The 13,359-nt window shown below is 41.7% G+C and overlaps 1 protein-coding gene across 1 annotated transcript in view; it reads left to right on the plus strand.

The window, feature by feature from the left end:
• Positions 1-4,511: 4,511 nt before the first annotated feature.
• LOC112076901 (myelin expression factor 2-like) overlaps positions 4,512-13,359 on the plus strand; it is a 26,653-nt gene continuing 17,805 nt past the window's right edge. The window contains 7 exon segments of the mRNA XM_070441492.1: positions 4,512-4,703; positions 6,025-6,425; positions 7,241-7,293; positions 8,258-8,265; positions 11,417-11,510; positions 11,833-12,030; positions 12,369-12,731. Of these exon segments, the coding sequence (XP_070297593.1) occupies positions 4,618-4,703; positions 6,025-6,425; positions 7,241-7,293; positions 8,258-8,265; positions 11,417-11,510; positions 11,833-12,030; positions 12,369-12,731 (1,203 nt within the window). The 5' untranslated portion in view covers positions 4,512-4,617.

Raw genomic sequence — 13,359 nt, forward strand, 5'->3', positions numbered from 1 at the left:
CTGCGAGCCAGGCTATCACCCAACATCTGTGCTGACCTCACTAATGTCTCGTTGCTGCGGGACTTGCTTCCATTCAGCCATGTTCTAACATCTAGTGGAAAGCCTTCCCAGAAGAGTGGAGGCTGTTATAGCAGCAAAGGGGGGACCAACTCCATTATGATGCCCATGATTTTGGAATGAGATGTTCAACAAGCAGGTGTCCATATACTTTTGATCATGTAGTGAACGTCAGGAGAGGGGAACATTATTAAGGAGGGGAAAGGGGGATACCTAGTCAGTTGTACAACTGAATGCCTTCAACTGAAATGTGTCTTCCGCATTTAACCCAACCTCTGAATCAGAGAGGTTGGGGGGGCTGCCTTAATCGACATCTCGCGCGGGGAACAGTGGGTTAACTTCTTGCTCAGGGTAGAACGACAGATTTTTACCTTGTCACCTTTCGGTTACTGGCCCAATGTTCTAACCACAAGGCTACCTGCCGCCCCACATTACTAGACTCATTAGTGCGCTTTGATCTTTGGCTCTCAGTGCTAATGTAACCTTTAGACCAGGTACATCTTTCTCTCCCTTTCTCGTTGCTCTATTTTGATCTCTCTCTTTCTTTCTTTCTCTCTCTCTGTTCTATTCTCTCTTTCTCTCTTTCTCTTTCTCTCTTTCACTCTCTTTCACTCTCTCTCTCTCCCTTGAGACAGGCTGATGTTTTTCATGATGAATGTAATCACATCATCTCTGGCCTGTGTCCCGTTGGGTCATTACAGAGAGTCCTGTGGTAATGGTTATTTGGTTATTGACTTACAGAGACATTAGGAACAGAGACGCAGTCTGCACTCTCTCCAATCAGAGCCCAGTTGCTGAGACATCTTTTATTAGGCTTACTGCTTTTATATCTGCAAAATACTGCCACACCCCTCATGCTCCTCTCTGACACTTACATTCACATTATTCTACAGTGGGCCTTCAGTGGTATACCTGACCACTTACATTCACATTATTCTACAGTGGGCCTTCAGTGGCATCACTTCACTGTTATTAGTGTATGTACAAGGTACATTACACAAGTCACATGCAGACCTCAAATAGTGAGAAGTGTCAGTGTCACTGAATGATCAGGGCCGGATTACCACATTTTCGGCACCGGGGCACCTACCTCCTTTTCTTTAGGAAAACATATTTTTTKGGGGGGRAAATAGCTAACTTCCTGCATTTCAACACATTTTACCATGGGGCAGAGAGATMATTTTTCAKTTTTTAAGCAMATTTTCTGCAATTCTACACATTTTGCCATGGGACAGAGAGWAACAATATCTCATACTATTCTTCACATTTTGCCATTAGGCTGAGAGAAAATTATGCGGTTTTAAAGCTAATTTCCTGCAATTCTACAAGGGTTGTGGGCCCCTGGAGGTTTGGGCCCCCAGGGCACATGCCCTGCGTGCCCGTTTGGTTGTGGACCTGATAACAACATCCACTTGCCAAACATCTCTGGCTCCCTCTCAGAACCCAAAGATATCAACTTGACGCAACAAGCACATGGTCAGATATATATTTGGGCTTCTGGCTGTTCAACATGACACTTTGGACCTGGTTAGAAGTTTAATCTAATTTTTTTTAATCATTATTACATTATTGATGTTCAGTTAATGAATCATATTTATATGGTTATATTGATTGGAAATATGTTATCAATTCATAGAAGAAAGAGATTTTTTGGACTGTTATGAATGTACAAAGTTAAAGGGCCTTAGGTTCAGAGAGAAAGCGAGAGAGAGACAGAGAGAGAGAGAGTGTGAGAGAGATGCAGAGAGGCTAAAGAAGGGGTGTCAAACATAATGCCGCTGAACAAAATATAAATGCAACATGTGAAGTGTTGGTCCCATGTTTCATGAGCTGAAATTAAAGATCCCAGAAATGTTCCATGCGCACACAAATTTGATTTAATATATCAAATTTTGTGCACAAATGTGTTTACATCCCTGTTAGTGAGCATTTCGCCATGATAATCCATCAATCTGACAGGTGTGGCATATCTAGAAGCTGATTAAACAGAATGATCATTACACAGGTGCACCTTGAGCTTGGGACAATAATAGGTCACTAAAATGTGCAATTTTGTCATACAACACAATGCCACAGATGGCTCAAGTTTTGAGGGAGCGTGCAATTGGCATGCTGACTACAGGAATGCCCACCAGAGCTGTTGCCAGAGAATTTAATGTTAATTTCTCTACCGTAAGCCACCTCCAACGTTGTTTTAGAGAATTTGGCAGTGCGTCCAACTGGCCTCACAACAGCAGACCACGTGTAACCACGCCAGCCCAAGACCTCCCCATCCATTTTTATTCACCTGCAGGATAGTCTGAGACCAGCCACCCAGGCAGCTGATGAAACTGAGGAGTTTGTTTCTGTAATAAAGCCCTTTTGTTGGGAAAAGCTCATTCTGATTAGCTGTGCCTTGCTCCTCAGTGGGTGTGCCTGGCTCACAAGTGGTGGGCCTATGTGTGTGTGTGTATATATATATATATACAGTACCAGTCAAAAGTTTGGACAGACCTACTCATTTAAGGGTTTTTCTTTATTTTTTACTATTTTCTACATTGTAGAATAATAGTGAAAACATCAACAATGAAATAACACATGGAATCATGTAGTAACCCAAAAAGTGTTAAACAAATCAAAATATATTTTATATTGAGATTCTTCAAAGTGGCCACCCTTTGCCTTGAGGACAGCTTTGCATACTCTTGGCATTCTCACAACCAGCTTCATGAGGTAGTCACCTGGAATGCATTTCAATTAACAGGTGTGCCTTCTTAAAAGTTAATTTGTGTAATTTCTTTCCTTAATGTGTTTGAGCCAATCAGTTGTGTTGTGACAAGGTAGGGGTGGTATACAGAAGTTAGCCATATTTGGTGAAAGATCAAGTCCATATTATGTCAAGAACAGATCAAATAAGCATGAACATTTAATTAACAATGGAAATGGAACAGGACAGGACAGCGTCTGGACAAGAAAACATAASAACATTAATACTGACATGGGGAACCAATGGAGGACTGACYGAAATAGCTGGGGCAATCAACAAAGTCAAGGAGTCCAGTGAGCGCTGATGCGTGTAATGATGGTGACAGGTGTGCGTAATGAAGTGCAACCTGGCGCCCTCGAGCGCCAGAGAGGGAGCAGGCATGACAGTACCCCCCCTCTAGGGGCGCCACCCGGTGTCCCACCTGGGCGAGCCTGACGGGCCGGACGAGACATGGGCGCTGGACAAGCCGGCAGGTGCGCAGGAGCCCGACGAGCCAGCATAGGCGTGGGAGCCAGGCGAGGCGGCTGAGGCGTGGGAGCCTGGCGAGGCGGCTGAGGCGTGAAAGCCYGACGAGCCGGCTGAGGCGTGGGAGCCCGATGAGCCGGCTGAAGCGTGGGAGCCCGATGAGTCGGCAGAGGCGTGGCAGCCCGACGAGCCGGCTGAAGCGTGGGAGCCCGACGAGCCGGCAGAGACGTGGCAGCCCGACAAGGCGGCTGAGGCGTGGGAGCCCGACGAGCCGGCTGAGGCGTGGGAGCCCGACGAGCCGGCAGAGGCGTGGCAGCCTGACGAGCCGGCTGAGGCGTGGGAGCCCGACGATTCCGTCTTGAGCGTTGGGAGCTTGACAAGCCGGCTGGGGCATGGGAGCCCGATGAACTGGCTGAGGCGTGACGTGGGATGGGAACCTGCCGAACAACCAAGGCAAGAAAACCTCTCGAGCCAGCTAAGGCGTAGAAGCCAGACGAGCCAGCTGAGGCACCCCCGTTCCAAGAACTTTGAAAGTTTCTTCAAGTGCAGTCGCAAAAACCATCTTGCGCTATGATGAAATTGGCTCCCATGAGGACCGCCACAGGAAAGGAAGACTCAGAGTTACCTCTGCTGCAGAGGATAAGTTCATTAGAGTTACCAGCCTCAGAAATGGCAGCCGAAATGAATGCTTCACAAGTAACAGACACGTCTCAACATCAACTGTTCAGAGGAGACTGTGTGAATCAGACCCTCATTTTTTAAATGTTAGCTTTATTTAACTAGGCAAGTCAGTTAAGAACAAATTCTGTTATTTCATAGTTTTGATGTCTTCACTATTATTCTACAATGTAGAAAATAGTAAAAATTAAGAAAAACCCTTGAATGGGGCGGCAGGAAGCCTACTGTTAGAGTGATGGGCCAGTAATTGAAAGGTTGCTGGATCGAATCCTGAGCTGACAAGTACAAATATGTACTTTTGTCCCTGAACAAGGCGTGTCCCTGGATGTTCTTAACTAATTTGCCTAGTTAAATATTTGTTTGTTGTTGAAATTACTGTCCAAACTTTTGACTGGTACTGTGTATATATATATATATATATATATATATATATATAAATAAAAAATATATTTATATATATTGAAATGACTAAAACCAAATCGAAACTGTAGAAATATATAAATTGCGGGAAACCTACGGGTGTTTAGGCTTTAGGCTATGAAGACAASCAGGCCAAATTCTCGCATTTTCTCGCGTTGGTGGAGGCCTGGAGCGTCACAAATTTTAAACTGCGCAGTGTTAGCGGAGGCGCATCTCTCGATTGAATTAGCTTTTTCTGCAAACCGACGAATATGGCAGATATTGTCCAGGAAATTATTGAACCCATCGAGGCTGAGACAGAGGGAACATCTCAGGATGGCACGAATGGCCTGAAAATGTAACTAAAATATCGTATTTTTCTGACACAATCTGTGCTGCACTCACAGGCAAGATGGAGGCTAGCTAATGTTAGCCTAGCATTAAAGCTAGCATCAAACTAGCTACGGCTTGCTATCTAGTTGCTACTTTGCTTGCTAGCTAGCTAACTAAATTGTTGGTTATCGTCGTCTTCATTGATCGTGAAATTTGTTTTTAGATTTGTGTAATATATCGTTATTTTACTAGGTAGTTATGCAGATAACTAAATTATTTGTATCCATCCAACCATGTGTAGCTAGCTAACGTTAGTGCGTTTAACTCATAGAATTATCATCCTAGAACTTGCATGAACCGTTTTGCGGATAAAGGTCAGCCATTTTGGGCAGGGAGTTGGTTAACCATTGTTTGCCAGTACTGTGAAAAGACTAAATAATGAATTTGAGAAATGTATCCTTACTGTATGGTAACCTAGTTTTAGAGGAAAGATTCCATATTTTTTGGGAATGCCAACATTCCATTCAAACAATGCAGTCAATCCACAGTCATCAACTGGCTGAAATCAGTTGATGATGGGACTTATCAATGCAACAAGTAACGTTACTAAAATTGCTTTCTAAGAAAACAAACATTTAGACATTAAGGTCTGTTTTATGTGTGTCTGTTTGTGTATATACATATATCTAAAATTGTAATTAGTCTCTTTATACAGAACATTTGTATAAAACTAATATGAACTGTATAATATATGGCTATATTTTATTTTGACAATTATATTACAGCATTTCTGATATGTCACATGCCCTTTCTTTTACTACGTAAGTAAAATCTGGATTATACCTCTACTGCCATCCATTCCTATTAGACTGGTTTGGATTTGTCCCTGACCAATATGGCTGCAATTTTCATCCATCTTGCGACTTTGAAGATGTATAACATGGCCCCTCAGGAATTTAATAGGATTTATATGGTTTAGGTGCACAGTCCGCTAATGGAGATTTAGCTAGCGAACAGTTAGATAGCCAACAACAGACAGTTGGTAGTAATATATTGCCAGTGCGGAGCCGACATTTTGAATGGAGTCAATTTGTAGTTGAATCAAGAGTGCCTACAGTAACTTTCCTCTCCTCTCTGCCACCCTCCAGTTCGGTGAAAAGATGACTTTGTAGCTAACTAGCCATTTGTGTCCATGTTAGTTATGGGAGATTGAAGTTGCATGAACTTATGTGCACATCTTTGTTATTTGGCACATGGGTGAAATGACCATGTAGGTTTAGGTAACATTACCTATAACAGACAAGCTAGCTGCATCCATCAATACTGTACTCTTCTGTTTTCTTCAGAGAGCCGGAAGAAGATGAGGTTCTTGGTGAAGATGCCCCTGCAGAAGAAGAYGACCTAGGCCTGGGTGATGACGAGGTCCTTGGAGATGAGGTCCTTGGTGATGATGATACCCCTCTAGATGGCGACCCTATCGATGACACCCCTATCGATGATGCCGAAACCCTTGCAGATGACCCTACTGATGCCCCTGAAACCGCCCCAACCCAAAATACCAAGTCTGAGCTCAAAGAAAAGGTGTCCGGAGGAGGTCGCAAAGGGAACCGCTTCCACCCCTACAAAGAGAAGCAGGTCACCGGGGACAAGAAGGGCGGAGGAGGGGGTCACAGGAACCGCGTGTTCATTAGCAATATCCCCTATGACACGAAGTGGCAGGCTATTAAAGATCTGATGAGAGAGAAAGGTAATCCATCCACACACAGGGCCATGCTGCTTCTCCCTATAGAGATGAGCCKTATTCTTTCCAGCTCAACAGGAGCTTTCTCAGTCCTCTCTTTGTGACCAGAACATAGACCTAGCCATATCTTCTCGTAGTTCCTTCTTTTGAGGCAACATGTTATTGTATTGCAGATATTATTAAGTCAGTAGAATAGACATTTCTGGATTTTTCATTTTTTACTCCTGGGTGGACACCAATTRAGCTTGGATTGAATTGAAATGTCTGTGCTTGTTAAAGTTGTTATGTAGTTAGCTACTATTGGTTTTATGATATTGACTTACAGCTCCAAAATGTAACCTCAGACWAGTAGTAGTATTGACTACTTGATTCAGTTGAACCTGTGTTAAGGTGATAAATGATTGTTTTGTATGAATGAAACCATTGTCTTTCTGTGCACTGAACTATTGGGTCTTTAGCTCTTTACAAAGTCTTTTTTCAAGGTGAAAAGGACACCTTTTAAACTGTAGTGACTTCTTGCTATGTTGACAGGAACCGTGTTGACCAAACTGTTCTTCTATACTGAAGTGTGATCTGAATTCCCAGGTTGACAGTAGTTGACTGACTGTGTGTCTGTCTCAGTCGAGCCCAGGAAGGCATTGGAAGGGGTTGTGTGGTGACTGTTGGTCTGGGCTCACTGTTGACCAATCATGGGGAAGCATCGTAACGGCATAACCAAGGCAACGGCCTGCCCTGGAGCGAGAGTGGTGGTTCAACAGTCGACTGGTGATTTTAAATGCCTTTTGTTCTCTTGGTATTTTTCCTTTGTATGTCTCATGAAGTTGGTGAGGTTACATACGTGGAGCTCTTTAAGGATGCTGAAGGAAAGTCAAGGGTAAGTGATGTGGACCAACTCACTGCACGAGGTTTTAAATGCCCTCCACTGCAGTATATCTTTATTTACCAAGTGTTCTGTAAGGCACTGATCCAAGGGGTTATCCATGTATGTCTATGGGATGATATGTTGGTGGCTGTTAGCTAGAGCCTGTTATAGCCTAGTTGGCTGTAGAGTGATGGAGGATGTCTTCTTGTTGATTCTGGAACACTAACTTGAATTCATCTGAAACTTAGTACACATTTGTTTTTAAGTTGTTGTAGTTTTCTCAATTGGTGTCAAAGTTTGGCAGTTGACCATTTCTCAAAGGGATTTTGATGTCTTATTGATTGACATTTTACTTTTTGGTCTTCAAATTGTTACCTTTTTATTTGGATCAATGGCACAATTATCTCTTAATGAAAAAACTAATTATTTCTAAACTATTGTAGATCTTGTATAAAGTAACTTTCTTCTTTCTCCAGCGGCTCACAGTAAAATCTCACCATCGTTTATTCATCTGTAATATTATYATGCAGCRAGGAATTTGCTAACTAGGTTGTGAATGCATTCAATTCATCCATTTAATGTAATATGTAGTTTGACAAACGGACTGTATAGTATATACTCCTAAACAAACGTAGACACAGAACGGACATATTTGTAAGTATATCCTGAGTCCTTTTTATTCCACTGAAGACGGTAAGGGTACTATGTCTCTACTGGGAACAAAAACACAAGTCTATTGCAAACCAAGTCAATGTCTTTTAAATTCACTTAACTTTTTACCCCGGATACAAGCACAAGCAAAACACACTCCCACATCAAGGCCTGTTAGCTGGCCCTTCAAGATGGATTATGTAATCCACTATAGCATGATGTCAAATGTGTAATAATGATAACTGTTGTCAGTCTAATCACTGTCTTTGTTCATTCCCTCTGTTATGGATCTGTGTCTCTGGATCCCCTGGTGTTATCTGTACAGGGATGTGGGTAAGGAACCAAACTTTACCTGTAACTTTGCAACATGGTCTCAGTACATTTTGTATAATTCTTTACATAAATCTGACGCACTCCCTTTAATGACATTTTACATTTCGTATGTTATGTGTTAATTTCGTATGAAATGTTAATTACAATTTGCATATGTTATGAATTGCAGTTTGTATTATGTTACGTATTGAATTTGTAAATATGTTATGAATTTGCAATGTGTATATGTTACGAATTCCAATTTGTGGCTAATGCTAGCTAGGTGCTAACATTAACTGGTTAGGTTTAGCTAACATGCTAAGTAGCTAAAAAGTAGTAAGTAGTTGCTGAAGTTGTCCTTGAGATTCGAACATGCAACCTTTGGGTTGCTAGACGTTATATATCCACCCAACCAACCACCATTTGTTTTTTTGCCTTAAGTAAACTTCTGTTTCATGTAAGTATGGCAAGTCATACAAATTTCAGTGTCCAGATTTACTTGTAATATGTTACCTGTTTAGGCCAGGGGTGCCGCTAGCGGACTCCTCCACATTCCATTGAAAAGGCAGAGCGGCAAATTCAAAAAAAGATTTGAAAATATTTAACTTTCACACATTAACAAGTCCAATACAGCATTTGAAAGATAAACATCTCGTCAATCCATCCAACATGTCCGATTTTTTAAATGTTTTACAGAGAAAACACCACATATATTTATGTTAGGTCACCACCAAATAAAAAAAGACAGACAGACAATTTTTCACAGCAACAAGTAGGCTGCAGGTAGCATGCACAAGCCAACCTAACTAACCTAGAACCAACCTAAATAACCTAGAAAAAACTACCTCAGATGACAGTCCTATAACATGTTACACAATAAATCTATGTTTTGTCAAAAAAATTGCCTATTTTAGCTATAAATCAGTTTTAACATTACTGCTACCATCATAGCTACAGTCAGAAATCCGACGGGAGTAGCCAGAGTAAATACAGACACCAAACTACCTAATTACACAACATCATAAATTTCAGACAAATATATGGTGGATAGCTATGAAAGACAAATATCTTGTGAATACAGACAATATTTCCGATTGTTGAAGTGTTTTACAGCGAAAACACCACATATATTTATGTTAGTTCACCACCAAATACAAAAGACAGACAGACAGTTTTTCACAGCAACGGTAGCATGCAAGTAGCTAACCTAACTAACCTAGAACCAACCTAGAACCAACCTAAATAACCTAGAAAAACTCCCTCAGATGAAGTCCTATAACATGTTACAACATAAATCTGTTTTGTTCGAAAAATGTGCATATTTTAGCTATAATCAGTTTTACATTACTGCTACCATCATAGCCACCATCACAGCTACAGTCAGAAATCGCACGGCAGTAGCCAGAGAAAATACAGACACCAACGTCAACTACTAATTACACATCATAAAACATTTCAGAACAATATATGGTGGATAGCTAATGAAAGAATAAGATCTTGTGAACAGAGCCAATATTTCTGATTTTTGAAGTGTTTTACAGCGAAAACACAATATATCGTTATATTAGCTTACTACAATAGCTAGCACACGCAGCAGTGATTCTAGTCAAACGGTAGCATAGCACAGTTCGACAGATATATATGAAAAAGCATCCCAAATTGGGTCCTTATCTTTTGTTGATCTTCCATCAGAATGTTCTCCAAGGGGTCCTTTGTTCAGACCGACTTTATTTGGATCCATAACGAACGATTTCCCTCAGAATTAGCAAGCACACTGGCCGTGCGTTGCTAGCCTCTCGTTCTTGAACCAATTCTTGCGACGCATCAACGTCTAAAGTCCAGAATAAATTTCAATAATATAATTAAACTATATTGAAAAAACATACTTTAAGATGATATTGTGACATGTATCAAAGAAAATCGAAGCCAGAGATCATATTCACCTTTAAAAAGGTTCTTCAATGAGCCGAGTACAGGTCCGACTTCGCGCCCAGGAAATAAATAAAAGTGCGCACGTCTCAGTCCAAGAGGTTGTGTTCAGTCCCTGGTCGAGATAATCAACTGATTTTTTCTCTCACTTCCGCATGACCCCCAGGCAAAGGCGTATGACGTGTTTCTACAGTCATAAGTGACATGCCCTTTTATAGACAAGCTCCTGAAGAGAGAGTTCGCTTTTGAAATCTCACTTCCGGTTAGGAAATGGTCTGTAAAAGGAGTTCTGTTCCACTTAGAGAAATAATTCAAACGTTTTTAGAAACTAGAGACTGTTTTCTATCCAATAGTAATAATAATATGCATATTGTACGAGCAAGAATTGAGTACGAGGCCGTTTAAAAATCATACGATTTTCCCCAAAAGTGAAAATAGCACCCCCTGGTCCCCAACAGGTTAAGTCTAGTCTGAGACCAGGCTCACGGGTGCGTCTCAAATGCACACCTATTCCTAGGGCCCTATACAGTCTGTATGAATTTTATTGCGTGACTCCGTTTTTCTTCTCCCCAAATTCAGTTTTCTCTGTTTTTGTTTGTCCACGTTTCAGGTTTTTCAGGTTTTCGCTCAATGCTTAAACCACCTCAGCAGGCCAATTTTGAGGCCTGGGGAAAACACTTCAATGTCAATTTCTTTTGGTATACACAGCACCTAGCAAGAGGCTTTTATTTGCTTTGTTTTTGTAGTGCACGTGATGGTAGTGTTTGTTTATGCAAATAATTATTCAGCTAGGTAAGCGTAGGCTACTTTGTAGTGAACATTTAGTATAGAAGGTTTTGGGTAAGCCTTTCCATCTACCAGAAAGTTTATTAGCATTGTCGCTAACGGCTACATAAAGGGGTAGCTGCACGCACAGGTGGGGGGAATTTTGTTCAATGTCTTTTGATAAACTTGGGCAAATTAATACTTTTTTTTTTTTTTTTTTTTGTACATTTAGTTGATTCCCTACTAAGTTCAATACATTTTAGAATTTTGTTTATTGTCTGGATTCCGTGGTTCCGTCCTCGTGTAGGGCCCTATATTCCCCATTCAGTACACTACTTTTGACCAGAGTCACATGGGGAGGCTAATACGGTTCTGGTCAAAAGTAGTGTACTATAACATGGGGAATAGGGTCCATTTCAGACACACCTAACTTCATCTTGTTATACATGTCTTCATCCACTGACTGTCTGTCCTGCAGTGTTGTGGAGTTCAAAGATGAGGAGTTTGTGAAGAAGGCCATAGAAGTCATGAACAAATATGATCTGAATGGAAGACCCCTCAATATCATGGCGGTAAGGACCTGTTCACACTCTGTAGGCACCACACGMTGATGAGAYGTTAAACTCAGTGGTGTGCCAAATCTGCACTTTAATCCAGCCTGCTGGAAATGTGGTTACATTAACATGGTTTGTAATGTTGATCTCTGAGACTGTCTTAACTGTAATCACTGAGAACTAGACCTAGTTAACATCAAAGGTTAGAGTTGTAATTATAGGTCAGAGGTCAAAGGATGGGGCCATCTGTGTTTAACCCCTTGTTTCCCTGATGTGGAGGGCTAAAGCTCAGAATTGAAGTAATAGGTCAAAGTTTAGGGGTTCRGTTTCCCTCRTTCAGGATCCTGATGGGGAGCGTGCTCGGCGCGTGCTGCAGCGTACAGGGGGAATGTACCCTGGAGGGGGAGGCAGGGGGCAGGAGGGGGGYCCGGGCGGTGTAGGTGTACCCCCTTCCATCGCTAACAACCCCAACGTCCCCCATGAGGTCATCAGCTCTCTACGGGTCGGACGCCTAGGGACCACTGTGTTCGTAGCCAACGTGAGGACAAGCATACACACTATACTCTCTGACGTCTGTCTCTCTTCTCTGTGTCTCTGACCATCTCCCCTCACTAGATTTGTATCTGCTCTATTGAAGTCCCAAGTTAACCTACCAATATTCCTGTTCACCAATTGAAGACAACTTGAGCYGTGCACTCTAAATCTCAAGTCCAACGGCATCTTCCTAGAACTTGAAGTTCCATGTTGACCTTGTTAGTTTCACTGTTCTCTATGCTATTGCTAACTTGGTCCCCTCCTGTCTGTTTAGATGTGTTGTGTGGTAACGGTTGTTTCTATGCTTACCCGGGGCCTCCCGTCTGTGCTGTCTCCTCCCAGCTGGACTTCAAGGTGGGCTGGAAGAAGCTGAAGGAGGTGTTTGGTATGGCTGGAACAGTGAAGAGGGCTGACGTGAAGGAGGATAAGGATGGGAAGAGCAGAGGGATGGGGACTGTTACCTTCGAACAGGCCCTGGAAGCTGTACAGGCTATCTGTATCCTTTATATATTATATACTACTGCAGAACACACCCACCTTCCAACAGGCTGCAGATTCTATCTGTATCCTTTATATATTATATACTACTGCAGAACACACTCACCTTCCAACAGGCTGCAGATTCTATCTGTATCTTTATATATTATATACTACTGCAGAACACACCCACCTTCCAACAGGCTGCAGATTCTATCTGTATCTTTTATATATATATAACTACTGCAGAACACACTCACCTTCCAACAGGCTGCAGATTCTATCTTATATCTTTATATATTATATACTACTGCAGAACACACCCACCTTCCAACAGGCTGCAGATTCTATCTGTATCTTTATATATTATATACTACTGCAGAACACACTATCACTTCCAACAGGCTGCAGATTCTATCTATATCTTTATATATTATATACTACTGCAGAACACACCCACCTTCCAACGGGCTGCAGATTCTATCTGTATCTTATATATATTATATACTACTGCAGAAACACTCACCTTCCAACAGGCTGCAGATTCTATCTGTATCTTTATATATTATATACTACTGCAGAACACACCCACCTTCCAACAGGCTGCAGATTCTATCTGTATCTTTATATATTATATACTACTGCAGAACACACCTCACCTTCCAACAGGCTGCAGATTCTATCTGTATCTTTATATATTATATACTACTGCAGAACACACTCACCTTCCAACAGGCTGCAGATTCTATCTGTATCTTTATATATTATATACTACTGCAGAAACAACACTCACCTTCCAACAGGCTGCAGATTCTATCTGTATCCCTCTACACTTAATACTGCAGAAGAAGATCTC

The sequence above is a fragment of the Salvelinus sp. IW2-2015 genome, unplaced genomic scaffold, assembly GCF_002910315.2.
Source record: "Salvelinus sp. IW2-2015 unplaced genomic scaffold, ASM291031v2 Un_scaffold4114, whole genome shotgun sequence".
NCBI classification, from domain to species: domain Eukaryota; kingdom Metazoa; phylum Chordata; class Actinopteri; order Salmoniformes; family Salmonidae; genus Salvelinus; species Salvelinus sp. IW2-2015.